Source organism: Culex pipiens, chromosome 3 (genome assembly GCF_016801865.2).
Source record: "Culex pipiens pallens isolate TS chromosome 3, TS_CPP_V2, whole genome shotgun sequence".
In the NCBI taxonomy this organism is placed as follows: Eukaryota; Metazoa; Arthropoda; class Insecta; order Diptera; family Culicidae; genus Culex; species Culex pipiens.
The window spans coordinates 75,796,825-75,822,378 of NC_068939.1; the positions used below are offsets into that span (position 1 = coordinate 75,796,825).

Here is a 25,554-nt window from a genome sequence, read left to right on the forward strand (position 1 = left end):
TTTGTTTACGCTCTAATGTCAACAGCATTCAGTTTAGAACAAAACAATGTTTTAGAAAGTTGTTCATTAGTAAAATATCTACACGTGCTCCATACATGATAATAGTAAATTCCTTAACTGGAAGAAAATAAATTTAAAAAGCTTTTTGGAGGCCCATCGGCAAATACCTTCCCTGACTAAGGGTCATATTAACAAAGTTCTTTAAAGCAAAAAATAGAGAATTTTCTCAGCTTTTCAAAAGTGGACAAACATGGGTACTTATTTTAAAAACGTTACTTATTAGGCTTTCTAGTCATAAATTTACCAACACATTCAAAGTATGTTTACATTACAGCTGGACGTTTGTTTGCATCAGGTTTCCTATCTCTTTCTAGCAAAAGTTTTTTGTCAGGCGTCTTTTAGCTGGTTTTTTGGACTGACCGCCCGATATGCCTGCCAACATACTTCGCAGGGCTGTGACAGCTCGAGCTCGATCATTGTTTGCATCAGGACACTGTGACGAGAAGTTCGTCATTTTTGGGTTAAATTATATTTTTTTCACTGGGCCTAGAAAGCCTTATAGAGTGATTCCAATCCCCTTCGCCCTTAACGTGATCGCAGCGTCAAAGAGGTCCTAATAAAAATAAGTGATGAGTAAAAAAAACAAACTGCCTATTAGAGTGTAACAAAAAATGACTTTTTGGCGGGCATTCAGGGGTTTGTTTCGGTGGGCATACTGAGCCTAAATCCCAAATATGAGCTTGATTGGACGTAACAGGAGCTGGCGCTCCGCCCTTCAATTTTAAATGGGATTTAACCCGTAAAAAAAGATTTTTTCAAAAATGTCACTTTTTGAGGCATTTTGGCCACCAACGCGTTTACCAAAAACATCACTGGCGTGTAGGCCAGATCCTTGCGCATCTTTTGGTATATATAACATTGAAGTTTGGAGCACCCTAGAGCTCGGTACAGACCTTCAAAGTTTGGCATTTTTTCGAAAAATCGGCCCCAGCAAAAAAGATATGCGTCGCACCTCGCGACGCCCGAGACGCCATTTGATTTTGCTGGGACCGATTTTTCGAAAAAATGCCAAACTTTGAAGGTCTGTACCGAGCTCCAGGGTGCTCCAAACTTCAATGTTATATATACCAAAAGATGCGCAAGGATCTGGCCTACACGCCAGTGATGTTTTTGGTAAACGCATTCGTGGCCAAAATGCCTCAAAAAGTGACATTTTTGAAAAAATCTTTTTTTAAGGGTTAAATCCCATTTAAAATTGAAGGGCGGAGCGCCAGCTCCTGTTACGTCCAATCAAGCTCATATTTGAGATTTAGGCTCAGTATGCCCACCGGAACAAACCCCTAAATGCCCGCCAAAAAGTCATTTTTGTTACATCCTACTGCCTATAGACTTTTTGTCAAGATTGTACATACACCGCCGTGGGGAAATAGATTGAGGTTATGTAAATTCAGAGCATTTTTTAAATTGTTTGTAATTTTAGATAGGTAAGTCACATCTTGAAAATTCTGAATCTACAAGAAAGGTCTTTTCATAACCTTTCTAAAAATATATAATATGGCAGGATTCCATGCAAAAACCACCCTTTTTTGCAAATCGTGAAATTTACTGTTTTATTGCAGGTTGACCACCGTTTTGAAATTCCCGACTTTTCCAGAATCTCAAATAATGGGTATTTCTTATCTAAAGAATGATTTCAAACAAAAAACTCATTGTAAAAAGTCAATATCAACCATCAAAAAACTGTTGACAATTTTCGTAAAAACAGAAATATAACAACAAATTCCTTCTAAAAAAAAAAACTTGCAAAAATGGAAGCACTCATGATTTTGATTCAAATTAGAAACATAAAAAAGTCTTTGAAAAATAACCGAAAACTTAATAATATTAAAAATTTAATGTTTATTTTTAAAATTGGCAAAAGATAGTTTTTGATACTTCGTTTCAACTGGAAATGACAAAAAGTTCAAGATTACTGAATTTGAAATATTTTTCTTAATTTTTAAACATGATTGCTGTTATTATTCTTTCAATGAATTTAGAAAATACATAGAAATACGTAAAAAAATGTTTTTACAAACATTCCTCTAAAATTTTGTTATTATTTTTTGAATTTACCTTGATTTATCTAGTTGTCAGTATTTAACTGCTTAAATTTTTTCAATGAAAAAAAAAATTGACAAGAATCAATGTTTTAACACTAATTTTATGTAAAATGTTTGAAAGAACAAATTCTTTAAACATATTTGCAATAACTTAAACCAAAATTTGTTGATTTTTTTTAGCAAATTCAATATTTTTTCATGTTTTTAAAAAGTAAAAAAAATCATTCAGAACGGACAACGAATGGATTTCTACTATTTAAGTTTCTGATTACTGAAGATCAAACTTTATTTAAAGTAATTCACCCATACTCACAAAAAAGTTCAACGAAATCATATGGATTTTTTTTAAATGACTTAATGAATTTAGTTCAACAGTTAAAAATATTTACAGCAAAAAAAAAAACATTGCCAAACTTTTTAAAATATATTCAATCAATGTGATAAAATGAAACAGAACCCTACGTTTATGCTAGCCATAATCGTTAAAATTATGCTCAATTTTTATATCTTTCATTAACTTTGTTGTTGTTTTAAGTTAAAGAATAAGAGGAAATGTTTGATAAACCAAAAAAATAAAAATAAACTCTTAGTTCATCAAAAAATATTGTAAAAAATTGTGTCACATACATTCAGTGTTTATTAGGATTTTTAATGTATTAAAAAATCTTTTCATTCTCAAGTAGGAAAGGAATCCTAAATTTAAAGTAAGTTACCAAAGAAGAATTGAGTGAATTTAATTTGAAAATTGTACAAAATATTACAAAATTATTCAAAAATTAGATTTTTTTTTCTAGCTGGTATTTTTGGGATTCCCGACTTTCTGAATAAAAATGACAAATTCCCGACTTTTTCCCGATTTTTATCGGATTTTAGCGAATTCCCGACTTGATTGGCCAGGGTGGTTTTACTAAATCTTATAAATTTCAATAGGGACTTATGGGACCCCAAGACGAATCGAATGAGGCCAATACGGTCAAAATCGGCTCAGTCAGTGACGAGATATTCCTGTGACATTGATTCGGTACACATGTCTACATACAGCCAAACACATAGACATTTGCTCAGTTGGTGATTCTAAGTCGATATGTACAAATGAAGGTAGGTCTAGGACCTCAAAAATCAAATTATTCGCTCTACAGCATTGCCTTGGCGTTCTCGATTGCGAGATTCCTACTCGAAACTAGGTGTTCGAAGGCTTGATTGTTGAGGCAATTGCAAACCTCTTTTTACACCTTAGCTTCCATCCACCCCGGGATTCGAACTGACGACCTTTGGATTGTTAGTCCAACTGCCTACCAGCGACTCCACCGAGGCAGGACCCAGGGAGACGACTCCTACACCTGGACTGAGCTATCGACCTAACCTCTAGGTTAGAGACCGGGGCCAACATTTACTTCCCTTCCGACGGAAGGCGTGATCAGACAAATCTCGTCTCGAAAAATGCCACCGGGACCGTCTGGGATCGAACCCAGGCCGACTGGGTGAGAGGCAATCACGCTTACCCCTACACCACGGTCCCGGCCAGGTCTAGGACCTAGGAGGTCTAAATAAAAAGTTAATTTTTCGAGTGATTTTATAGCCTTTCCTCAGTAAGGTGAGGAAGGCAAAAATGAATAACTGCAACTATTCTCAAAAAAGTTACCTTAAAATGGCTATAATTTGAAAAACAAATAAGATTTTACATCAGAAAATGAAGTTGATTTTTTTTAAATCAGTATTGATTCAAAATTTTATAAAGAAGATACAGCGTCCTCAAAACTCGTCTAAAACGTGATTTTCGAGCAAAAAACACGTTTTAGACGAGTTTTGAACACGCTGTATCTTTTTATAGGAGCAAGTTAGCACCATACTCTCTTCGGGAAAGTTGTAGAGCACCGGTTTTGATACAGCATAAAACATGGATTTTTTAAATATCTAAATTCAAAAAACTACGTTTTCCCATGCAAATTTATAGGGAAAATTGAACCGCTTTGCGCAAAGCGAGGACTGAACCAATTGTTCTCAAACTTTAGGGAGTTATTAAGGACCCCAAAAGGAACTGATGTTGCTGTGCTCACTAAATTTGGACAACTTTATTTTTTCCCATACAACCATAATACACCCTAATGTGTCATGTTTCTTTCAACGAAGTAAAACTCCACCAGCTCTAGTTAATTCCACCTGTAACGTTTATTAGTACTGCTAGAATGTCTTACATTTCAAGTTTTGCAGATCAAAAATCAAAAAGTGCCTCCTTGGCAAGAAAAAAAACAATAAAAAAAGGAAAAACTTACAGCTAAAATAAGGTAGTTAAGAATACAACATCACATCTGTGTCAGAATTCACGCTCTCTCTCTCGCTCTCTCTTTAGTCAACGCAAAAATAACTTAATCAATTCAGCTCAGCTAAATCTCGCGTGCTAAGTTCAGTTGCCCTGCCTTGCGTAAGCCGTAAACCGTGCATAATCCCGAATCATGGTCATCTGGTTCCAGTACTGGTTGGACCAGGTGGCGTACGTCCGATGGTACGCCCCGGTAGCCCGTTTGCTGACCTTGGGCCGCTTCGCCGGCACTTTCAAGCTTTGCTCGTCGGTTTGAACCGCTGCCGATGAGGCGGCGGCCGCCGCCGCTTCCCAGTGCTCGTCCCGCTGGTCAAAGAACGACGAGTTGGACGATTCGCTGTCGTACTCGGACGAGTACGAACTGGCGTCCTCGTTCGCTTCCGTTCCGTCGACGGTGGCGTCCACGATGGGTGGCAGCGCGAGCGGATCCGGGTCGGGTTCGCCTTGGGCGTGGTTCGAGTTGGATTTCAAGCTGAGAGAGTTGTCGCTACCGTTGGAGACGCTGCCGTCCTGGAAGCGGATTCGCTTGGGACGGTTTTCCTGCGGGACGACCGCTTCTTCGCCTTCGTCGTCGCCGTCGTGTTCGAAGACGGAACCGTGGTTGGAACCGGCGGTGTTGGAGTTCAGATCGAAGGTGGCCACTTCGTCCTGTTCGATGGCGGCTGCTAGGGCTGACGGAGGTCGGTTCTGGAGTCGGGATGGGTCCAGGGTTATTCCGCTGGGGACGACGTCCGGGACGGAACCCTTGCGCGAGTTGATGTCGCGGTCGCTGATCGGATCGTCGTGAACCTCGAGGCTGCACCCGTCGATCGAGAACTGGAACGGACGCTGCAGATGATGTTCGGCTTCGAGTTCCTTCTGTTCCATGATCTTCGCAAACAGAGCATCGTTGTTAACCTCCAGCGGGAGACAGTTCGCTTCGGCCGGAACACAAACACCTCCAGCGCCCCCGGACTCGGAAAGCTGACTCAGCTCGGAGTTGTCCGACGTGGACGAGCTGATCTGGTGAGCCGGTCCAGCACCGCGGATTTCCTGCACGCGAGAATTCGGCGTGGTAAAGTTCGAACCGACCTCGACCTTCTTGGTGGCGTTCGAGCTGAACGAACTGTCCGACGAGCACGGCGATTCCGGCGTCGAACAACTGGACGTTGAATCCCGCCGCCCGGAAGCCGCGTCCAGCGATTCCCCGTCCGAATCGAACTTGTCCATCACGGACGGCGAAAGTTCCTTCTTCTTGCTCAAATCGACAGGTTTATTGTCGGAATCTCCAAAGCCCAGCTTGTCCATCGCCGCCAGGAACAACTTGTCCGCCACCGCATCTTGCTGCTGCTGCTGCTGCTCGTCGGAACCATTCGCCTCGATGTTGATCGTTTCATCCTGGTCAACCTTCTCCATAGCTGCTAGGAACATTTCGTTGACCACCTCCGACTCGATGCCGTTGACCTGCTGCTCCGCGGCGGGTTTGACCTCCTCGAGTTGATCTTCCTCGTCGAACTTTTCCATCGCTGCTAGGAACAGTTTGTCCACCTCGTCGACGGCGGCGGCAGCTGCTTTCGGAGAGGATTCGTCCTTTTCAGTGATCTCCGGTGAGTCCACCTGAAATAAATTTAAAAATTGAGGTTTAAGATAAAGCTTAGTACGGAGATCGGAAGGAACGCGGTCAACATTTAAAATTTCACAAAATCAGAAAATTGTAAATTAAAAATTCTTGGTTTCTAAAATTAGAATTCCAAAATTCAATATAGTAAAAATTTCAAAATGAAAGAATTTTCGGGATTGCCTCAAAAGGGCGAAACTCAAAAGGCAAAATCTCGGAAGGCCGAATTATGTCTTTTGCTCAGGCCGAATGTCTCGAAAGGCAGATTGATTGTGGAATTCAGAATTTTGTTCATATTTTCACGATTTTCATTGATTATGATGTTCAAAGATACAGTAGAGCAATTCTCTCGCAAAACCGGAAATGGATTTTATTTGTATTTTTTGATTTGGCTCAAACTTTGTGGGGGCCTTCCCTGTGACCAAATAAGCTATTTTGTGTCATTGGTTCACCCATACAAGTCTCCATACAATTTTGGCTGCTGTCCATACAAAAATGGTGTGTAAATATTCAAACAGCTGTAACTTTTGAGTGAATTTTCTGATCAATTCGGCAAAGTTGTGGGTATTGTTGAGGACAATTGAGAAAAAAATAGCTACACGGAAAAAAAAATTTGCAGATTTTTTTAACAACTTTTTTTTCACTAAAACTCAATTTCCCAAAATACGTATTTTTTGATTTTCGAGATTTTTTTATATGTTTTAGGGGACTAAAATCCGCAACTTTTGAGCTATAGAGAAACATGGTCAAAAAATCTGCCGCCAAGTTATGATTTTTTGAAAAAATAGTGATTTTTGGAAAAAATCCAAATTTTATGCAAAAACAAATTTGAAATCAATTTTTAATGCAAAATTGAATTTGCAATCGAAAACTACTTTACAATTTCGTTTTCAAGATATAGGCACCGAAAGTTTGATTTTAGCAAAATATTTGCAGTTTTTCGATTTTTAAAAATAGTGACCATGAGTGACCATTTCTAAAAATATTTTTTTTGAAAAGTTCAGAAAATTTTCTATAAAATTGTTTAAGAGACATTGAAAATTGGACCTCGGGTTGCTGAGATACAGCCGCTTTAAGAAAAAGAAACACGAAAATTGAAGTTTTCTAAGTCTCACCAAAACAACCCACCATTTTCTAATGTCGATATCTCAGCAACTAATGGTCCGATTTTCAATGGTAATACATGAAACATTCGTGAAATTTTTCGATCTTTTCGAAAAAAATATTTTGAAAAAAATTAAATCAAGACTAACATTTTAAAAGGGCCAAACATTGAATATTACGCCCATTTAAAATGTTAGTCTTGATTTAATTTTTTCAAAATATTTTTTTCGAAAAGATCGGAAAATTTCACGAATGTTTCATGTGTTAACATTGAAAATCGGACCATTAGTTGCTGAGATATCGACATTAGAAAATGGTGGGTTGTTTTGGTGAGACTTAGAAAACTTCAATTTTCGTGTTTCTTTTTCTTAAAGCGGCTGTATCTCAGCAACCCGAGGTCCAATCTTCAATGTCTCTTAAACAATTTTATAGCAAATTTTCTGAACTTTTCAAAAAAAAATATTTTTAGAAATGGTCGCTCATGGTCACTTTTTTTAAAAATCGAAAAACTGCAAATATTTTGCTAAAATCAAACATTCGGTGCCTATATCTTGAAAACGAAGCCCTTTATCAAAAAAATTGTAAAGTAGTTTTCGATTGCAAATTCAATTTTGCATTAAAAATTGATTTCAAATTTGTTTTTGCATAAAATTTGGATTTTTTCCAAAAATCACTATTTTTTCAAAAAATTATAACTTGGCGGCAGATTTTTTGACCATGTTTCTCTATAGCTCAAAAGTTGCGGATCTAGTCCCCTAAAACATATCAAAAAATCTCGAAAATCAAAAAATACGTATTTTGGGAAATTGAGTTTTAGTGAAAAAAAGTTGTTAAAAAAATCTGCAAATTTTTTTTTCCGTGTAGCTATTTTTTTCTCAATTGTCCTCAACAATACCCACAACTTTGCCGAAGACACCAAATTGATCAGAAAATTCACTCAAAAGTTACAGCTGTTTGAATATTTACATACCATTTTTGTATGGACAGCAGCCAAAATTGTATGGAGACTTGTATGGGTGAACCAATGACACAAAATAGCTTATTTGGTCATAGAGAAGGCCCCCACAAAGTTTGAGTCAAATAAAAAAATACAAAAAATAAAAATGGTCGAAATCGACCGATTTCGTAGAGAGTTGCTCAGTAAACTATCATACTTTGTTCTTTTTTTGTAATTTTAAGCGAAATAAGTACAAACTGTTTATCTTCACCGACCATGTTGTTACCATGCATACAAGTTAGTAGAGTAAAATGAATTAAAGCATTTTGTACAGAACCGGATGGGGCCGGATCACTCTGGCTAGTTCCGGAGCGAATTGAAACCGCGGAGCGTAGAGTTAAAAAACACAAACTTTATTCTGCTGATCGTACACAGAACGAACTACTTCCAACGGACTTTTTATTGGGATCTGACTACAATTATACATGTAACATACATGGAGCGCATCGGTGCATTTCGCGCCACCGATCGCACAAAGCTGAGAGGGTTAATTCTTCAAAGTGGGACCACAGAGAGTTAGAAATTAGAGAGAATGAGCGACTTCAGAACTGCCACCTAAACAGGCGAGAATTTACTGCGCGGGGTAGCACCACAGTACATCATTAGTCACCCATTTGCTTTCCTCTTCCAATTCTAAACACATTTCAAAAGTGTTTCAATCTTGTTGTTTATTGAATTATGGTGACGATAACCGAAATTTGATCATTTGCCACCAAGTACTTAAATGAATTCAAATTATTGCTATTGATTTTTTGCGGCAAATAAATAAAATTTTTATAAAAATTGTTAACAGCAATGCTAGAATGTCACGCCTTCTTTATTTCGAAATAAATTTTTAATACATAACTATGGTTTATAAAAATAATAATAGCAAAACGCGCCCGAAAAGGCGGAAACGCATTCCAAACTAAGTTTGGAATGCGTTTCTGCCTTTTCGGGCGAGGTTTGCCTTATGAGATTCGGCCTTTTGGGATTAGGCCTTATGAGAATTCTGCCTTTCGATTAATTTGGCCTGAGATTCGGCCTTTCGTAGGAGACCCGAATTTTCAAATACAATTCCTAAATTCCAAATTCTTAAATGTTGAAATTTTAAAATTCTTAAATGACTCAATTCTTTAATTCTCAAACTCAGTAATCTTTTTATTTTTAATTCGTTGTCTTAGCTCTTAATATTCTTTTTTATTTAATTCTTAAACTTTTAAATCCTTATATTTTTAAATCTTAAGCTTTTAAATTCTTAGTTTTTTTAATTCTTAAACACTTAAATTGTTAAAAAAAAAAACTCTGAAATTCTGAAATTTCTAATTCTCAAACTATAGAATTTTAAATTTTAAATTTCTAAAATTTTGTAGTATTTTTAATTTTAAAATACCTAAATTCTTAAATTCTTAAATTTTTAAATTCTTAAATTCTTAAATTCTTAAATTCTTAAGGGTGCACAGCCACAAAGGAAGTTGTTATCTTCTTATTCCAAAAATGTCAAACTTACGGACCCAATCCTGCAAAAACGGGATTGAAAAATTAGTCAATCTTTGTTGTTAATCACTTAGTAGACTGTACCTTAGGGGATGAATAAAAAACATTTCGATAGGACCCGTAGTTTTGATGATACTAAAATGTCTGTAACAAAAATCTGGGTGCAAAAGCTTTGGTTGATGTGCACCGTTAAATTCTTAAATTCTTGGAAAAAAAATCCAAATCTGAAATTAAAAAAAATAAACTCTGATATTCTTAACTTTTTAAATCTAAGTCTTACATTTTTAAGTTTTTCAAATTCTAAAAAATCTTCAAACCGTAAATTTTTAAATAAAACAAACTCTGAAATTTACATTTTTAAGTTTTTCAAATTCTAAAATTCTGAATTCTTTAATTCTTGGAAAAAAATTCTTCAAACCATAAATTTTTGAATAAAACAAACTCTGAAATTTACATTTTAAAGTTTTTCAAATTCTAAAATTCTGAATTCTTAAATTCTTGGAAGAAAAAATCTTCAAACCGTAAATTTTTAAATGAAACAAACTCTGAAATTCTTAAATTTCTTAATTTAAAATTCTTAAATTCTTAAAAATCTTCAAATCTTAAATTCTTAAATTTTCAAAAATTTAAAATTCTTTAAGTCCTTAAAAATTGTAATTCTTAAAAAATCTTGATTTTTGAAATTTGCAGTTTTAAACTATCAAATTTTTAAACTTTTTGATTGTAATTTTTTTGAATTTACGGATTTTTTTTTTAATTCCTACAGTTTTATTTAATTCATTACGAAAAAAAATATAATTCATAAATTTTTGCATTTAATTTTTTTTAGCTCCAAACATCTTTTCTATTTTTTTTAGTTTCTAATTTTTTGAAATTTGAGGTTTTATGATTTAGTTTTTTGAAGTTTTCGATTTTTTTGAAATTTGAATTGTTCTAAAGTATAGATTTTTTTTTTGGTTTTCAAAATGTATTTTTTTGCATTTTCTGAGTTTTGAATTATTTTTTTTAATTCAAATTCTTAAAATCTTCAATTCTTTAATTCTGAATTGTTTCGTTCTTGAAAAAATCTTTAAATCTTGAATTTTTGATTTTTAAAATTTCTAAACTATCAAATTTCTAATTCTTTTAATTGTAAAATTTTTGAAATTTAGGATTTAATTTTCGTTTAATTCCTGCAATTTTATGTGTATTTGAATCATTACATTTTGAAAAATTAGAATTTTATAATGGTTAATTTTGAATGTCTAAATTTATTTTCTTGAATATTTTTTTATCATTCAAATTTCCATTTTTAAAATTTTAAGTTTTTTGACTCCTATTTTTTTTATGTTTTAGAATTCTTTTAAATTTGTTGTTTTTTATTTAAAATTTTTCAATTTTTGTTTTTTTTAATGTATTTTTGAGAATTGCTGAGTTTCTAAATTATCAAAAAAATTTTTTTTTTAATTTGAATTTTTTATTCCTTTTTTTTAGTTATGAAAAATTATTATTTTTTAAATTGAGGCTATTTGAAATTTTTAAAATGTTGAATTTTTAAATTCTTAAAATTTTGAATTCTAAAATAGATCTTTGTATTTTTGAGTTTCTAAATTTCTGGATTTTCAGTTTTATTTTTTACCAGAAAATTGTTTTTTTTGCTGTTTTTTAAATCAGAGCAAAAAAACAAATCCGTCATTTTAACAGGGGGATGGCGTTGTAATTTTTAGAAAAAAAAATGCGTTCATTAAAGAGAAATTTGAGGATTAGGTCTGGACAACATTTTCTCAGTTTTTCACTCAAATTTGCGTCATTTTACCCCGAGTTGACCACCCTGAATTTGCCTTACCTTGCTCGTCTCCGGTTGCTCCTCATCCTCGTCCAGCTCGAGCTTCTCCATCGCCGCTAGAAACAGGGCGTCCGCCGTCGCCGACGGCTTAACAATCCGCTTCAAATCTTCATCACAGACGGTCAGCGTTTCCTGCTGTCTCTCGCCACCCTCCTCAACCTGTTCATCCATGGGAATGATTCGTTCGACGAGTTCTTCGTCCTCCGGCTCATCGTCAGCGGCAGTTGCCTCCTTTTTGGGGCTTTGAAGCTTCTCGATCGAGTCCACCTCGAAGGCGCCGGACGACGTCTTCACCGGTACGTCCAGACTGTCGGTGAGCGTTTCGGCCGAGGCGCGGTCCAGTTCGGTGCGCGAGTCCACCTCGGCGATCGGTGCTAGACCGCTGTCGCGGATTTCCTGCTCTAGCTTGGAGGCGTAGAATTTCGGGTAGCGCTCGCCGTATTCGTTAAAGTTCCAGAGCTCTTCGAGCTCCTCTTTGGGCAGTTGATAGACGAACATGTCGTTGCCGCCAATATCGAAAAGGATTTTCCTGAACCGTTCCGTGTCCTTTGCCTTGGCGGTCAGAGTTATTGCGAGGGACTGAGTGCCGAACCGGCCGCCACGTCCGATGCGGTGCAGGTAGACCATGTTGTCCACCGGAACGTCCACGTTGATGACAAGGTTGACGTTTTCGGCGTCGATACCGCGTGCGATCACGTCCGTGGCGGAGAGGATGCGGCAGCGGAACTGCTTGAGATTCTCCACCGTTTTGAGGCGAACTCGCTGCTCCTGGCCACCGCGAATGACCTCCGTTGGCCACCCGATGCGGGTCAGCTGGCTGCTGTACGATTCGGCCTTGGTTTGCGAGTTGGTGAAGAGCAGACACTGGCTGAAAGGGAGCTTCTTGAAGATCGAGTCCAGCTCGTGGATCTTGGCCATCATCTCCTTGATGTTATCCTTGGCTTCCGGGAGTTCGCGGACGAACTGGCGGATACCGTGCAAAACCGGGACTTCCTTCTTCGGGGTCACCCCGATAAACTGCTCCTTCATGTACTTGAGCAGCTCGCGATCGCGATTCTTGTAAAACGTGGCACTGCAGACCAACGTCTGCCGCTTCTTCGGCACCGCCTTGATGATCTGGTCCACATCCGACTGCAGCGTTCCAGCGATAAGCGAATCCGCCTCGTCCAGAACCAGCATCTTGATGTGACTCATGTTCAGCACGCCACTCTTGATCAGGTGCCAAATCCTCCCCGGCGTCCCCACAACCGCCGTGCAGTTCTGCAGATTCTTCCGGTCCTGCACTATGTCCAACCCGCCGATAAAGCTCTTCGCCCGGAAATTCGCCATCGAGTACGCAATCCGATTCAACACCTGCTCAATCTGCACCGCAATCTCCCGCGTCGGCACAACCACCAACGACTGCGGAAACGGCACGTCCGGATTGTGCCCCTCCAAAATCAACACCGAAAAGACCAACGTCTTGCCCGTCCCGGACTTGGCCTGCACCAGCAAATCTACCGGAAAAAGAAAAATCAATAACCACCCAAAACAATAACAAAACAGAACCCAATTCCGCACCTAGTCCCAGCTTCCCCAGCGGGATGGCACGTGCCTGGATCGGGGACGGCCGCACAAAGTTGTTCCGCGTCAAGCCCCGGACGACCGCCTCCGACAGGAACATCTGCTCGAACCGGAGGCTGGGGTCGAACTCGACGTCCGCGGTGCGCACCCGCTCGTCCTGCAGATTGTGACCGGCCATGGCGTGCGGGTTTTTTCGCTTCCTTGTTTTGGTTTTTTTCGGAACAAAAAACAACAATCTTTTTTCACTTTGGAAGAAAAGGAAAAACGCGTCTGTCGCGTTGCGAGGAAACTTTTGAAGTGCGCGAGCCGAAGAGTTTGACAGATGCGTGCGAGATGAGAGAATGTTCGTTTCATTTTGAGTGGTGCCTGCACAAATTTGTTTGAGAGAGAGTTCATCCGAAGGGGTAGGAAACAAGCAAACGCACTGAAGCCGGTTGAAAAGAAGCCCCAGTCACGAGAATTTCTGGCTGAATTGGTTCTGCTAGAATCCTGCTAGAATGATTCTAGCAGGCCTGTTCGAATCCTGTTAGCATTTTGCCAGAATGTTCTAACAGAAAAAATCTGTCGAAAATGACGTCATTTTCGCCAACCTCGTGGTCAATCACATTTTCCTCGGCCATCTTTCATTTTTTCGGTGCCTTTAGAGTACAAAAGTTCTTTGTATTTCACGAGCAACTTTATTTTTACACAAGGTAAGTTGCTGAAAGTGGCGCATAGATGGTTAAAAAAATAAGCTATCAATGAAGATTTTAAAAGATTTCTGCACAAAAAAAAGACGGATAGTCCGTAGTCGGGAAACCTTCGGAAGCTTTTGAGGTTATGTTCTCGGATTGTTTTCCTCCGGCGTAATATTGTCCTGAACCCCCTTGCTAACTTTCCACAATCAAACAAATTGTAATTATTCTGTTATCATTTTGTCATAGGTTCTCAACGGAAAATGGCCGGATTGAAGCCCTATAGAAACTCACCACAAAAGGCAGAAACAGGCATGTTGCAGTCATTCAAGGACACAAGATAGCAGGAGGTGAAGCTGATGTGTTTTTGTGAAAAGAAATGAAGAAATAAATGAAATCAAAGTTATATTCTGTAATTGTTTTTTTTAATGACAGTCATCAAGAAGAAAAGAAATCTGACAAAATTCTAGCAGGATTCTAGCAGAAAATTTTGCTAGCTCATTCTAGCAGGATTCTGACACAATTCTAGCAGGATGGCCTGTCAGAACAGTTCTAGCAGCATTCTAGCAGGATTCTCACAGAACCGGTTGATTTCGCCGACCTCTGCTAGAACCGGTTATTGCATTTGAGCTAGAATTCTTTGAGAATTCTCGCGAAGTTCTAGCAGGATGATTGCAGCGTTCTAGTAAGAATACTTTCGCTTTGTTAGAATTCTGTAAGAATCCTGTGAGAACGCCGTGACTGGGAGGGGACAAACAAAGCAAAATGGATCATCCCGGAACTTTGAAGAAAGTCGATATCCAAATTTTTACAAACTGCGCAACTCAGCTTATATTTAAAATTCAAATTAAAAAAAATATCTTAAAACGGCACCTGTCAAAAAAGTCCATTTGGTTTATTTACCTTTGAATTTAAGTACCGTGGTTTTCTTTTTTTACAGCTTTAATTCTATATACAATCTTTGGAGAAAAACCACTGGAAAAACCATTCTTCCCTGTCTAAATATTTTTGAAAAATTCAAAGAGCATGCGTTTCTGGGGACCCCAAACTTTATGCTTTCCCTCGAGTTGAGCCTGCGCAGAAATTTTGAAAGTCAGTGAAATTTGTAGATTTGCTTATTTAAATGCTACTTCGTTATTGACCAGGACCTTCAAAAATTGCTCCGTGGACCACAGATGAAAAGTAGGAACCATCTCAATTTTCAAAGGTCCCTATCATGCTGGCCAATACCGACGCCGGCCACGACCAGTGGTAAGACACGGGGAAGTGGATGGGAATGTTAGCCGATACTTGAGTGATGGAGACCGCTAAATCGGCTGCGTCTCCGACAAAGTATCACATGAGTTTTGAGGGGTTGGTAAGATTTAGGATTCACTGTGGTAGGTGATGCGACCATAAGCAATTTGTTTATCGGTTGAAATTTTAAAAAAATCTTAGGCAGCTGGCTGCGGAAAGATACACGATTGATTATTTAAAAAGTTTTTAAATCGAACTTGTGCCAACCGAGCAGTAGTGCTATGGGATGGACAGTATATTTTTACTGTTTGTACTATTTAGATAACGCAAGCAAATTTAAAAAATAATAAATAAAAGACGCTTTACTCTTCATAAAAAGAATAGTTTGATGAGTTAATACTAAAACTGCCACTTGGAATAAATTATTAGGATCCACGAATTTGTACGGAAAGAAAACAGGACTCCGCGTAAAAGATTGTGATGAAATTAAAACAATAACTTAAACGAACTAAACCAGCGGCGTGCCTTCCAATCAACAATGATAAAAGAAGGACTTATAAAAAATAAAATATCAAAAAAAAAGGCTAAAAAAACACGATGCAGAGTAACCGCGAGGTCCCGCTACTCACAATCAAATCTTATCAGCGGTACAACGAAAATGGAAGAGATGGAAATGCTGGATTTTAAAAGCAAAAAAATGAAAATTTGTTTATTGGATCTTTAAAACTCCAGAATAAAAACAAATACCTAATACAAAATCAGAAATTAAGCAAAACAAAAATAACATATGTATGTAAACAAATATAATTAACAGTAATTTACAATACCGAAATTTAGGAATAAAAAAAACAAATATTAAAAAATAAATAAATAAAATGCTATATTCTAAAAACAAACGAACAGCAATTAAAAAAATCAAAATTACAATCACAATATCAATATTAAAAATCGTAATTTAAATACATGAACACTTTATAAATAAAATTTAAAAACATATTTTAAATTCAAAAATTAGTGTTTGAAAAACTCTAAAACTATTCATACTCGATTTTCCTCATCAAAATTTCACTTCGATTTTTTATCTATCAAAAAAATTGGGTTTTTGACCAAAAATATGACTCCAAAAATGTTCCAAATTTATCTGATTATCTGTATTTTGATATGGCGGCATTGAAAACTTAGTAATTGAAGAATTTGAGAATTTAAGATTATATCTAGGTTATCTAGGTTTTTTTTTTCTCAAAATTCATTTTTCCTAAAAAAAGCACTCAACTAGCAAAGGCTTATGAATTGATCTCAGTTGAAATATTCACCAAATCTCTGAATTGCAAATGTAACATCCTGGAGCAGAATTGTTTTATTCTATTAAAGCACTAATTAAAATTTAAAGAATTTAATAGTTTCATTAATGAAAAATTATTAATTTCCAATTTTCTAATTTTGTATCCAGTTTTTTTTAATTTAAAAAAATGTATTTTAGAGTTTTCGAATATTTGTATTTTGGTATTTTTGATTTTCACTTAAAATAATTTTCGGAAATTTTAAATTATGATTTTTTTAATGTTTGAATTCTTTAATACTTAAAACACTTATTTAAATATTAAAGAATTCAAACATTAATTTTAATGTTTTTTTAATTTTGTCAGTTAGATTTTCTGATTATTTGAATCTTTTTGTTTCCTCCCCAAGAATATAAAGTATTGTGACGTGATCAACAGCATATCAAGGCGAAATGCTTCAATTGTAGTGGTAACTATTCGACGAAGAGGCGGAGCTGCCCGAAACGAGCTATGTTTGTGATGGGCAACAAAAGTTGACCAACTGTTTTAATATTTAAGTACCACTGCACTGCCGTTCTACGCTTAATTGTCCCATGTCAGTTTTGGACGATTTTGACTTCATGACATTTTTAAGTTTAGTCAGATGTGTACTTTAATAAAAACACATAAAATCTGGTACTTTGTTCGGAAACTCATTAAAAACAACACCTAGTCTGTTTGTCCCATCGTTAAACTTCTACGCATAATTGTCCCACAAAGTATTTTCTTACACGGAATCATTAGTTTTACTAAGCATTATGTATTGTTTATCTGTTGTATAGCAAGATAATCACAAATAAGGGTGATAAACTGTTAACTGGGGAGATTAGGGACACATAGGGCGAATAGGAACCCACGGGACGATTATGCGTAGAAACACAGAAATCGGTCGAAAAATTTCAATCGCGTTTTTCTCACTTGAACTTTTTTGAACATGGGACAATTATGCATAGAACGGCAGTGCAAGAAAAACGTGTGAAAAAAATACAAAGGAGAGGTTATGTAACATTAGAAACTTTTATTTTTAATGCATACGATAAGCTTAACTAGTTTTCAGATAAAGCTTTTATAGTACTACACATTTTTGAGGCCTTGAAATTTAAGTCATGTTATTCATAAGTAAAAACAATAAGTTATTCAAATTAAACAAGTCTTGTCAGTAGTTTCCGTTTCCTCAAAAATGGTACTCTCAACTTTAATCTCACTAACAAGTTCTGAGCTGTCAAGCTGAGCAGGTTCAGCGTGCTCACCAGCGTCGCACTCGACCTTAATTGGTACCGTTTCCCTGAGCATCACCGTTTCCATCAAATCAACAAATTCTGGCTCTGGCATCACCACAATCTTCTTTTTCGGCCGACCACGTTTCTTGACCGCAACCTCCGTTCCGTCGCTCGCTTCCTTGGGCTGCTGCTGCTTTCGCTTCCTCGGCGACGGTTTGATAAACTCCTGCAGGTGGCGCTTCGGATTGTTGTGGCACTTGGCGTGGTTGACCAGGCTCTGGTGGAAGGCGAACGCCTTCGGACAGCAGGGACACTTGTAGGGGTGCTCGTTTTGGTGTTCCGATTCGCGGTGCCCGCGCAGCTCGTCGGCCGAATCGAACAGGGCGGTGCAGTGCAGACAGGAGTACCGATCGCCCTGCATGTGCATCTGTTCGATGTGCCGCTTGAGGTTGCAGTCCTGGGAGAAGCATTTGTCGCAAATGTGGCACCTGAAGGAGTATTGTTTTGATATTTATTAGTTTTGAATAAAAGATGTAAAAACCTCAGCGTTGCAAACTTTAAGTCACCTTATTGTTAAATAACTTTGAAACATTCATTGTTTCAAGTTAGTTCAACGTCAATTAACAATAAGGTCATGTAGATTTCACTAGCTATCAAATTGACCTTTTCATCGGAGCCTTGATTTTTGACATTTAACTAATGAGTTCCTTATTCACCTGTAAATGTTCAACTGTCTTGATCCTTGTTCTGCATAAGCTCTACATTTCCAACTGGGTTGTGACAGGCACTCATTAGGTCACCCATTAGGTAAATGTCAAAAATCACCGAAACTTACTTAGAATAGAGCTCCACCCGGTGCGACTTCATGTGCTTCCGGACGCGCGCGTTGGTGTGAAATTTTTTCATGCAAAACTGACACTCGAACCGGCGCTCGCCGTGCGTCAGCACGTGGCTCGAGTGCTTCAGCTTGGAGTTGAACGTGGCCTCGCAAACCGTGCAGGTGAAGGTTTTTTCCACCGTTTCGTTGGGATGCAGCTCACGCATATGTGCCCGTTTTTCATCCAGCAGTGAGAACTCTTCCTGGCAAACGGTACAGGCGAATCGCTTCATCGTGTGCACCAGCATGTGGCCTGAAAAGTTAGGGTGACAAATGTTGTCTTTTTTTAATGTAAAACGTCGCGATTCCTACATAAAGTTTGTACGGGTTTGACGTTTACTGACGTGTTTTTTCACTCACATTTGGGTGAATTTTACTCAATTTTTATGAAATTTTAGTGAGTGAACCCAAATCTGACGTTTGGCCTCAAAATTCATGTTTTTTTTTGGCGAAAGTTATCAACACGTTTATTCAAGTCTACCCAAATTCAGGTTTAACATTAGTTTTTACCACATACCTTGTAGATCCTTTTTCTGAGGATAGCTTTTGGAGCAAATTTCACAGGAAAATGGACGATCCTTGGTATGAACTTGCTTCTTGTGCTTTGCCAAATTTCCACTTTCCGTGAAAGATTTATCTGTAACGTAAATATTACTTCTACATCGAATACATCTTATCACATTGATTTAACTTACCGCACATATCACACTTGAACTTCTTCTCGGTAGAGTGCGTGCGCTGATGTCGCAGCAAACGCCAATGTTCGATAAACGTTTTCGAGCAGGTGTCACATTTGTATATTTCCGAATCGCTGTGCTTCTCAACCCGGTGCTTCTCCAAATCCCACGTCTAAAATTGTAAATACCATAATTATTGCAAGAAACCCTTTTCAAACCTCCTCAACCCACCCTGAAAAACCGCTCGTCACAATCGGCGCACTTCAGCTCCTCCCCGTGCGTCAGCTTGTGCTGGAAAAAGTCCGCACTCTTGCGGAAGCGCTTCCCGCACAGCTCACACTCGTAGGTGAGTTCCTTCTTGATCGAGTCCAGCGTAACGGTCGGATTTTTGCGGCCTCGCGGCGCCCCCTCCTGGTCCGGTTCCGTCACCGGATCGGGCACGTTCTGCAGCGATTCCCACAGGGCAGCTGGCCCGAAGAAGCCGTCCAGGGCGGGTGTGCTGAGTTCCGGGTCGGGTTCCTGCTTGATGGTTTGAATGGCAGAAGTGCTCGCACCGGGATCCATGGGGTCGGCTGGAGAATGGTAAATTATGTCAATCGAAGAAATATCGCTTCGGTAAATGCAACGCGGTAGGTCTGGCTGACTTGAGTTCATTTTGAAGTTCATTAAAATTGAGATCCCTTACACGCTAAATGTATGACGCGATTCTTTTCTGTTCATCAACAACTTACCGTCCGTCGACAACTCCAGCTTCACAGTCGCAAGCGGATCACAAGCCATAGCTGTGCGGTCACTGGGCACAAAGTGCACCTCAACTTCCGGTTCTGCCAGCACCTTCATTCGCATCCGCTTCTGGTATTCAAACTCCTTCTTCGGTTCAGCTTGCTCCGTGAGTTTCTTTCGCATTCGGTACCTGCGCATGCGTTCCGCACTCGTCTTGCGACCTTTGATGGCCGGAAGCGGTGGTGACTGCCCTGGTTCCGTGCTTGAGTTGGGCGCTTCGGCTTGCGCACTCAGCTTCTTTCGCAAGCGATAGTTACGCATTCGTTCTGCGTTCGAAATGGGAGCCGATGGTGGCGGCCCCAAAAGGGCTTGGTGAGCTTCTCTTTCTCGAAGACGGGCTTCACGCTTTCGCTGGCGATACGCCCTTGAATATTTATTTTGAAGATGCTTGGAGCGGGCCATCTTCGAGGCAATCGGTTTCTTTTGCGATTTGTTTCTTTTAGGTTACATTCATTTCCGCATTTAAAGCATATTTGAAACTGTAAGTAGAGAGCCTATAATAAGAGGCGAAATGTGACTCTCTGGATTCTAGTCGAGCTGTCAAATCAGAGTTCCAATCGAGCGCTAGACGTCGTCGGCTAGACCCTACACCCTTACCAAAAATCATGATTTTTTGAGTTCCAAATCCCACTTTTCATACGATTTTTTGAGTTCAGGTACTAAAACCATAAAAATGGTTATATGGGTTGAACTGAAAAATTCGTATGAAAAGTGGGATTTGGAACTCAAAAAATCATGATTTTTGGTAAGGGTGTATGAGAACAAGGTTGGAACATATTTAAAAGCATCTTTGCGTTATTCTTTTGGAGTATTGTCACTCGATTGAAACACTGATTTGACAGCTCGATTTGAATCCTACACTCAAAATCAGAAATACCCTTCAAAAAGGGTTCTATCTACCCATTATCTGTCAACACATAGTAAAACAACCCTTTTTGAGGGTTACTTCAACCCTTTTTTCAAGTTTACCTGTGGTAACCCTTTGCAAATGGGTAAACATGTCAAATTTTGTCTGTCAAAGTTGACATTACCTCATCTAGGGTCAAATTTCATCGTACATAAATAATTATTGTCCACCCATTACGCATTGCATTTTACCAATCAGAAAGAAGGCTGTAAAAAAAATCGGACTCCACTCGCTTACCTCGACAAGCATCAGACTCGACGCAGGGATCATACTTTAGGGGAACCAGGAGCGGGTCAGAGTTCAGACACTCCGAAACAACATTCGCTGAACATTCGCCCAGCATCGGTTCCTCCTTAATGGCCTCGAGAGGATCACCAGCCCCGGCTTCCCGTTCATTAGGTACGAACTGCACCTGCACCTCCGGTTCCGATTGGCTCAGTTTTAATTTTTTAAGCATCCGGAATTTGTGCACACGTTCCGTACTGGTCATGCGAACTTTTCCCTTCTTGACTGCCAGTTCAACTCCCCCTTGCAGCAGTTTCTTACGCGCCCGAAACGCTCTAACACGTTCCGTACTATTCTTGGGAACCTTTTTCGGTTGCGGATTTGGTGGTGGCTCTTCGAACTGTTGTAAGAAAGGTTCAGGTTCAAGTTCCGGTTGGAGCGCTTCGCGTTCCCGCTGGAGCACTTCCAGTTCTTGAAGGCGGGCTTCGCGCTTTCGCTGGCGGTGTCTGGCCATGTACTGTCGCTGCATATAGCGGTTTGGATGGGACATTTTCGTGCTGCTGAAAAAAGATTCTGACGAATTGACGATCAAAACTCCGCTTGTTTGTAGTTTCTTTTGAGATTTCTTTCTTTTAAGTTTAAATTTGACGGTGGTGGTTTCAAATTACAAAAACAAACATTCACAGAGATCTGCTCATTGGTCGATTTTGCTCAAGATATTTATTTAACTCTAATTCCAGTGTTCCAATTTGAAATTAGCTCTTTCAAAATTCAAATCAACATTTTCTGATCAAGATAAAGTTAAGAAAATAAAAAAAAATATTTTAAACTCGAAACATGTACGAAAATCAAAGAGTTTTGAATGAAAGAGATTAATAATTATCTAAAAATAAGTCAGTTTTATGCTTAACGTACACAGAAAAAAAAGTTGAATTTTGGAATGTTGAAAATTCGGTAGGTTGAATATTACCTCTTTTGTTGAGTAATATTACATAAAAAATGTTTAAAAATGTGAACCTGATGAATATTCATCAAAAACTGATGAAAATTCATCATTTTCTGTGGTAAAATTCATCATTTTTTAACCACTAAATCTGTCACCATTTCCTGATGAATATTACCATCATTTTTTTTTCTGTGTATACCTAAATCATGTTCGTGCGTCGGTACTAAAATCGGTACAAACAAAAATACTGTTTTACTACTTTTATCTTAAACAAGCCTTACCCGACAAACTTCGTTCTGCCTTTTTTTCGTTTGTTGACGTTTTTTTGATTTTTTGCATATTCAGCCTCCTGTGATCAAAATATGATTTCACGTAACTTTCTCCATACAATTTGCCGCTGCTCCGGAATCGGTTCCAGAGTGGCCAAATTGTCAATAAGTTAGCGTATGAACCTTCCTTGGACATATACGATCCCAACGCAACAAAGAGCACCTCAATCCGACGCTCCGTAGTGAACTGATTCGCGTTCGAACAAAACGGTCGAAATTTTTTATATATATAGAAGTTTGCAAAAACATGCGGGAATAAAAGTAAAACTTTTACTTGGACCAATAGTTCTTTTTGTATTAGAGTTGAAATGTTATTATGTTCTTGTTCATTGAAAAGTGCGGACATTTTCTATAAAAAGTACAATAACTTTTGTTCATTCTTCTTTGAAACGCGTAGGAACAAAATCCCAGGTTCAAAATGTAAACAGGGCGAAAGAAAGCAAGAAAATATCAGGACAGCATTCCAGAAACAGTGAGTCGTCAAATTTTCTTTAAAATGAGTGCTGGCTTGACTGTAAGACTTGCGGTTCCAGAGATATCGCAGTTTGAAAATTGAGGTTTTAATCATTTTAATGCGAATAAGGCAAATCTTAGGTGGTACGATTTACACGCAAATCGAAATTCTTTTGTTTTGGTGGTATCAACAGTCCCACCAAATTTCAGCTTGATCAGAAAATGTTAATTTCGAGTGTTGAGTACGTTTGAGGTGGAATAAGTCATTTGTGATTATGAGCAATGCTTAAGTCATTAAAAAACAACAGCGTATACTCTTGGGAAGTTGAATTTTTTTGAAAGTTGAAAGTTTTTTTTAATGTTTTCTAAAATGACAAGTTTTTATAAATTTTGTCCACGTAGTTCGAGAGCAAGTTCATTTGTATTACGCGTATGGGGAAAATCAGTTTTCTCAAAAATCTTCGAAACAATGATTCTGAGGCGAATAAAATTTCTACTTATGCCGTAGTCTACTTTTCAAAAGTCATTGCTGCCTAACTTAAAAAAAAAATATTAAAAGAATTAACCGCTCTCGTGACAGCTGACGCTATAATCATTCCTCTCCCGCTCTCTCTAACTGTTTGCCATTTACTGCCAGGAAAAAAGTGTCTAACCATGTGCTTCTTGTGTTTGATTGCACCTTAATGGTGCTCAACCTCGCTTGGTTCGGTAATAGTCCCCCCAACGGAATACCCTCGAGGGCACCGACCACCCTAATTTTGGTAAATTTTTGTGGTCGGAATATCTCGGGGTTCCCAGAAATTTTGGCTGGTCTGTCTTCGCTTTTTATTGCACGTAGTGTTGAAAATTCCACGCAACACTAATCCCTTACACGGACAGGAACTTCAAGTATCTAAGTGGGAATCGTTACGTAACGCGCAACACTTTTCGTTTTTTCTGGATTGACACCTCATAAGAAAAAAATAGAGCCATTTCCGACAAAGTTCTTTGTCAAAATAAATCTTTTTTAAGATTTGCGAATCTAAAAAAAAGCTAAATTATATATTTAAATACAAAGTGCGGCCAAAGCGAGGCAATTTTACAAATTATTTAGAATAAAAGTTATTTTGAAACATAATTCCAGAGTTTTTTTTTTTTTTGAAAAGCAGAGCTGAGCTGTAGGTTAGTCGAGGTTAGTCGTCGACAAAATTGTCGCCCTCCTTGAACAATTTGGCGCCCTCAGCAGGGCCCAAGAGAAACTTTGCATTTTGCAAATTTGCCAAGTTTCCGATTTGTGCTGCGCCTTCATGGAAAAGATATAGCGCCCTCAAAAGGCCTCAGGGCGCCCAATGTCATTTTTTGCCAATTAAAAAAAAAAAGAGCCTAAGGGAGAATGAAAAGGTCCTATAAACATATGAAACACAATAGAGTAATCTACGTGCGTATGTCTTGTGTGTACATACATTAAAATAAAGTGAGGTTAAATTTTGTCAGCCAGCAAAATCAAATGGTGCGCTAGTGTGCGTACGCGAAACGTCACTAAAGCTCTATAAAAAAAGTAGATTAAATTTTGTCGAGTTTAGATAATATTAACCTTAATCTGTTTGAACTACAATGATCGTGTACTGCCCAGAAAGTTCATTTCGCTTCGATTCCTACCCCCCAACAAGTCAGGCAACAACAAGAGAAAATTTTAATTTCAACAAAACGAAACAATAAATCGCTGCATAATAGTTTTAACAGTTCCTCCTTAAGTAAATCACACAAACTTACGATATTCAACTACAAAAACCACGAAAAACTCTAACTTTTCAGCAAAAATCACAAAAAACTCTCGTCAATAAATAAACACTCCTGAAGAAAACAGTTCGTCACTCTGGGCGAAACGTCAACGCGCGCGCTCTCTCGCCTCTCGTGAGCGCCCTTTTCTCTCCCAAATCTGCGCTCACCCGACAGTTCGTGTCATTCGGACTGGTCCCTTTGTTTTGGTTCATCCGCGCGCTCGAAGCCCACTGATAGTGGTGCCAGTTTTGTGGTTTGTAATCTTGGAATGCAAATTTAAATGTTTTTTTTTTTTGCCAACAATGCTTGCAAACATTTTATTTTACTCTGTGTTTAGTGTGGGTGTTTGTAAAAAGTTTGTTTATTGAATTTATTAAAAGTTAGGTTTGAAAGCAGTTTGAATAATTGAAATAACGCAAACTTTAGATGGGAACTTATTTTTTTTAGAAAATCAAAGCTCACAAATTTAAATTAAAGGCTAGAATGGAGATCGGAAGGAAAGGGGTCAAGAAACAGCTTTACGAACAGCAGAACAAAGGAGAGGGAGCGTTTTCTTGGGGCTTTTCTTCACCCTCTCTTGCTTGCTTTCGCTGCCGCTGCTGCCCATTTGAAATTTTTCTTGACCGATTCCTTCCGAAGTGCATATATACTAGAGTGGGTACGGATTTTGAAAAGTTCTCAGATCAAGTTCTGGTGTGGTTCCCCTTGTAGGGCATACCCATAGGGACTCTCGCGCCAAGTTTCAGCTCATTTGGTTGAAAACTGGCTTGTCTCAAGCTGGTTCAAGTTTACATGGAAATTACTATGGGAAATTTTAAATTTTCGTTCATTCGCTCCTACAGGCCTGGGGAAAACATGTAGAAACTTCTAGGATGACCAGAAATGAGCGGAATCGTCTGGAGAACAACTTTCCCTAAGAGACCAGGTCGATTCGTTCAACCCCCATCGAGCTCAACGGCAATACATCCGGGGTTTTCGGAACCAACCGTTTTCCCCAGAAGAGCATCAAATTTTCCTTAGCATGCTATGAATGCTTGATGAATACCGCGACGCCACATGTCAAACAGCTACCAAGTGTTTGTAAAATTTTCACCATAACATTTTTTTTCTTATTAGAATACAGCTAAATAGTATCAGGATCACCATAAATGATAATTCTATAG

General features: G+C 38.3%; 2 protein-coding genes and 1 long non-coding RNA gene across 5 annotated transcripts; 1 reads left to right on the forward strand and 2 right to left on the reverse strand.

Annotated features, from left to right (window-relative positions):
- Positions 1-4,247: 4,247 nt before the first annotated feature.
- On the reverse strand, positions 4,248-13,286 carry LOC120415740 (uncharacterized). Its single transcript, XM_039577342.2, has 3 exons — positions 12,982-13,286; positions 11,422-12,917; positions 4,248-6,018 (listed from the first exon to the last, which is right to left on the reverse strand). Exons 1-3 carry the CDS (start codon positions 13,160-13,162, stop codon positions 4,507-4,509), a joined length of 3,189 nt encoding a protein of 1,062 aa, XP_039433276.1. The 5' UTR covers positions 13,163-13,286; the 3' UTR covers positions 4,248-4,506.
- A 108-nt stretch (positions 13,287-13,394) lies between these two features.
- Positions 13,395-14,111, forward strand: LOC120415741 (uncharacterized). The gene is made up of 2 exons (XR_005605258.2): positions 13,395-13,676; positions 13,908-14,111. It is a non-coding gene; the product is annotated as an uncharacterized LOC120415741 (long non-coding RNA).
- A 3,174-nt stretch (positions 14,112-17,285) lies between these two features.
- LOC120415764 (zinc finger protein 629-like) lies at positions 17,286-24,501 on the reverse strand. 3 transcript variants are annotated; one of them, XM_039577370.2, is made up of 7 exons: positions 24,383-24,497; positions 20,915-21,475; positions 19,219-19,559; positions 19,006-19,159; positions 18,828-18,947; positions 18,269-18,563; positions 17,286-17,921 (listed from the first exon to the last, which is right to left on the reverse strand). In XM_039577370.2, the coding sequence occupies exons 2-7, from the start codon at positions 21,450-21,452 to the stop codon at positions 17,351-17,353; spliced, it is 2,019 nt and encodes a 672-aa protein (XP_039433304.1). In that variant the 5' UTR covers positions 21,453-21,475; positions 24,383-24,497; the 3' UTR covers positions 17,286-17,350. The 3 variants fall into 3 exon arrangements, with proteins under 3 accessions (XP_039433304.1, XP_052566540.1, XP_039433305.1); XM_052710580.1 differs by lacking the exon at positions 20,915-21,475 and adding an exon at positions 19,719-20,264 and having other exon boundaries at positions 17,289-17,921; positions 24,383-24,501; XM_039577371.2 differs by lacking the exon at positions 20,915-21,475 and adding an exon at positions 19,719-20,249 and having other exon boundaries at positions 17,289-17,921; positions 24,383-24,476.
- Positions 24,502-25,554: the final 1,053 nt, after the last annotated feature.

Excerpts from the sequence above, each read along its gene's own strand:
- LOC120415740 (XM_039577342.2), bottom strand. The coding sequence starts at position 13,162 with ATGGCCGGTCACAATCTGCAGGACGAGCGGGTGCGCACCGCGGACGTC. Across the intron at positions 12,918-12,981 it reads GCTGGGGAAGCTGGGACTAG|ATTTGCTGGTGCAGGCCAAG; the intron begins GTGCGGAATTGG and ends TTTTTCCGGTAG. Across the intron at positions 6,019-11,421 it reads AGCAACCGGAGACGAGCAAG|GTGGACTCACCGGAGATCAC; the intron begins GTAAGGCAAATT and ends AATTTATTTCAG.
- LOC120415764 (XM_039577370.2), bottom strand. The coding sequence starts at position 21,452 with ATGTCCCATCCAAACCGCTATATGCAGCGACAGTACATGGCCAGACAC. Across the intron at positions 19,160-19,218 it reads GTGACGAGCGGTTTTTCAGG|ACGTGGGATTTGGAGAAGCA; the intron begins GTGGGTTGAGGA and ends TTACAATTTTAG. Across the intron at positions 17,922-18,268 it reads CGGGTGGAGCTCTATTCTAA|GTGCCACATTTGCGACAAAT; the intron begins GTAAGTTTCGGT and ends ATACTCCTTCAG.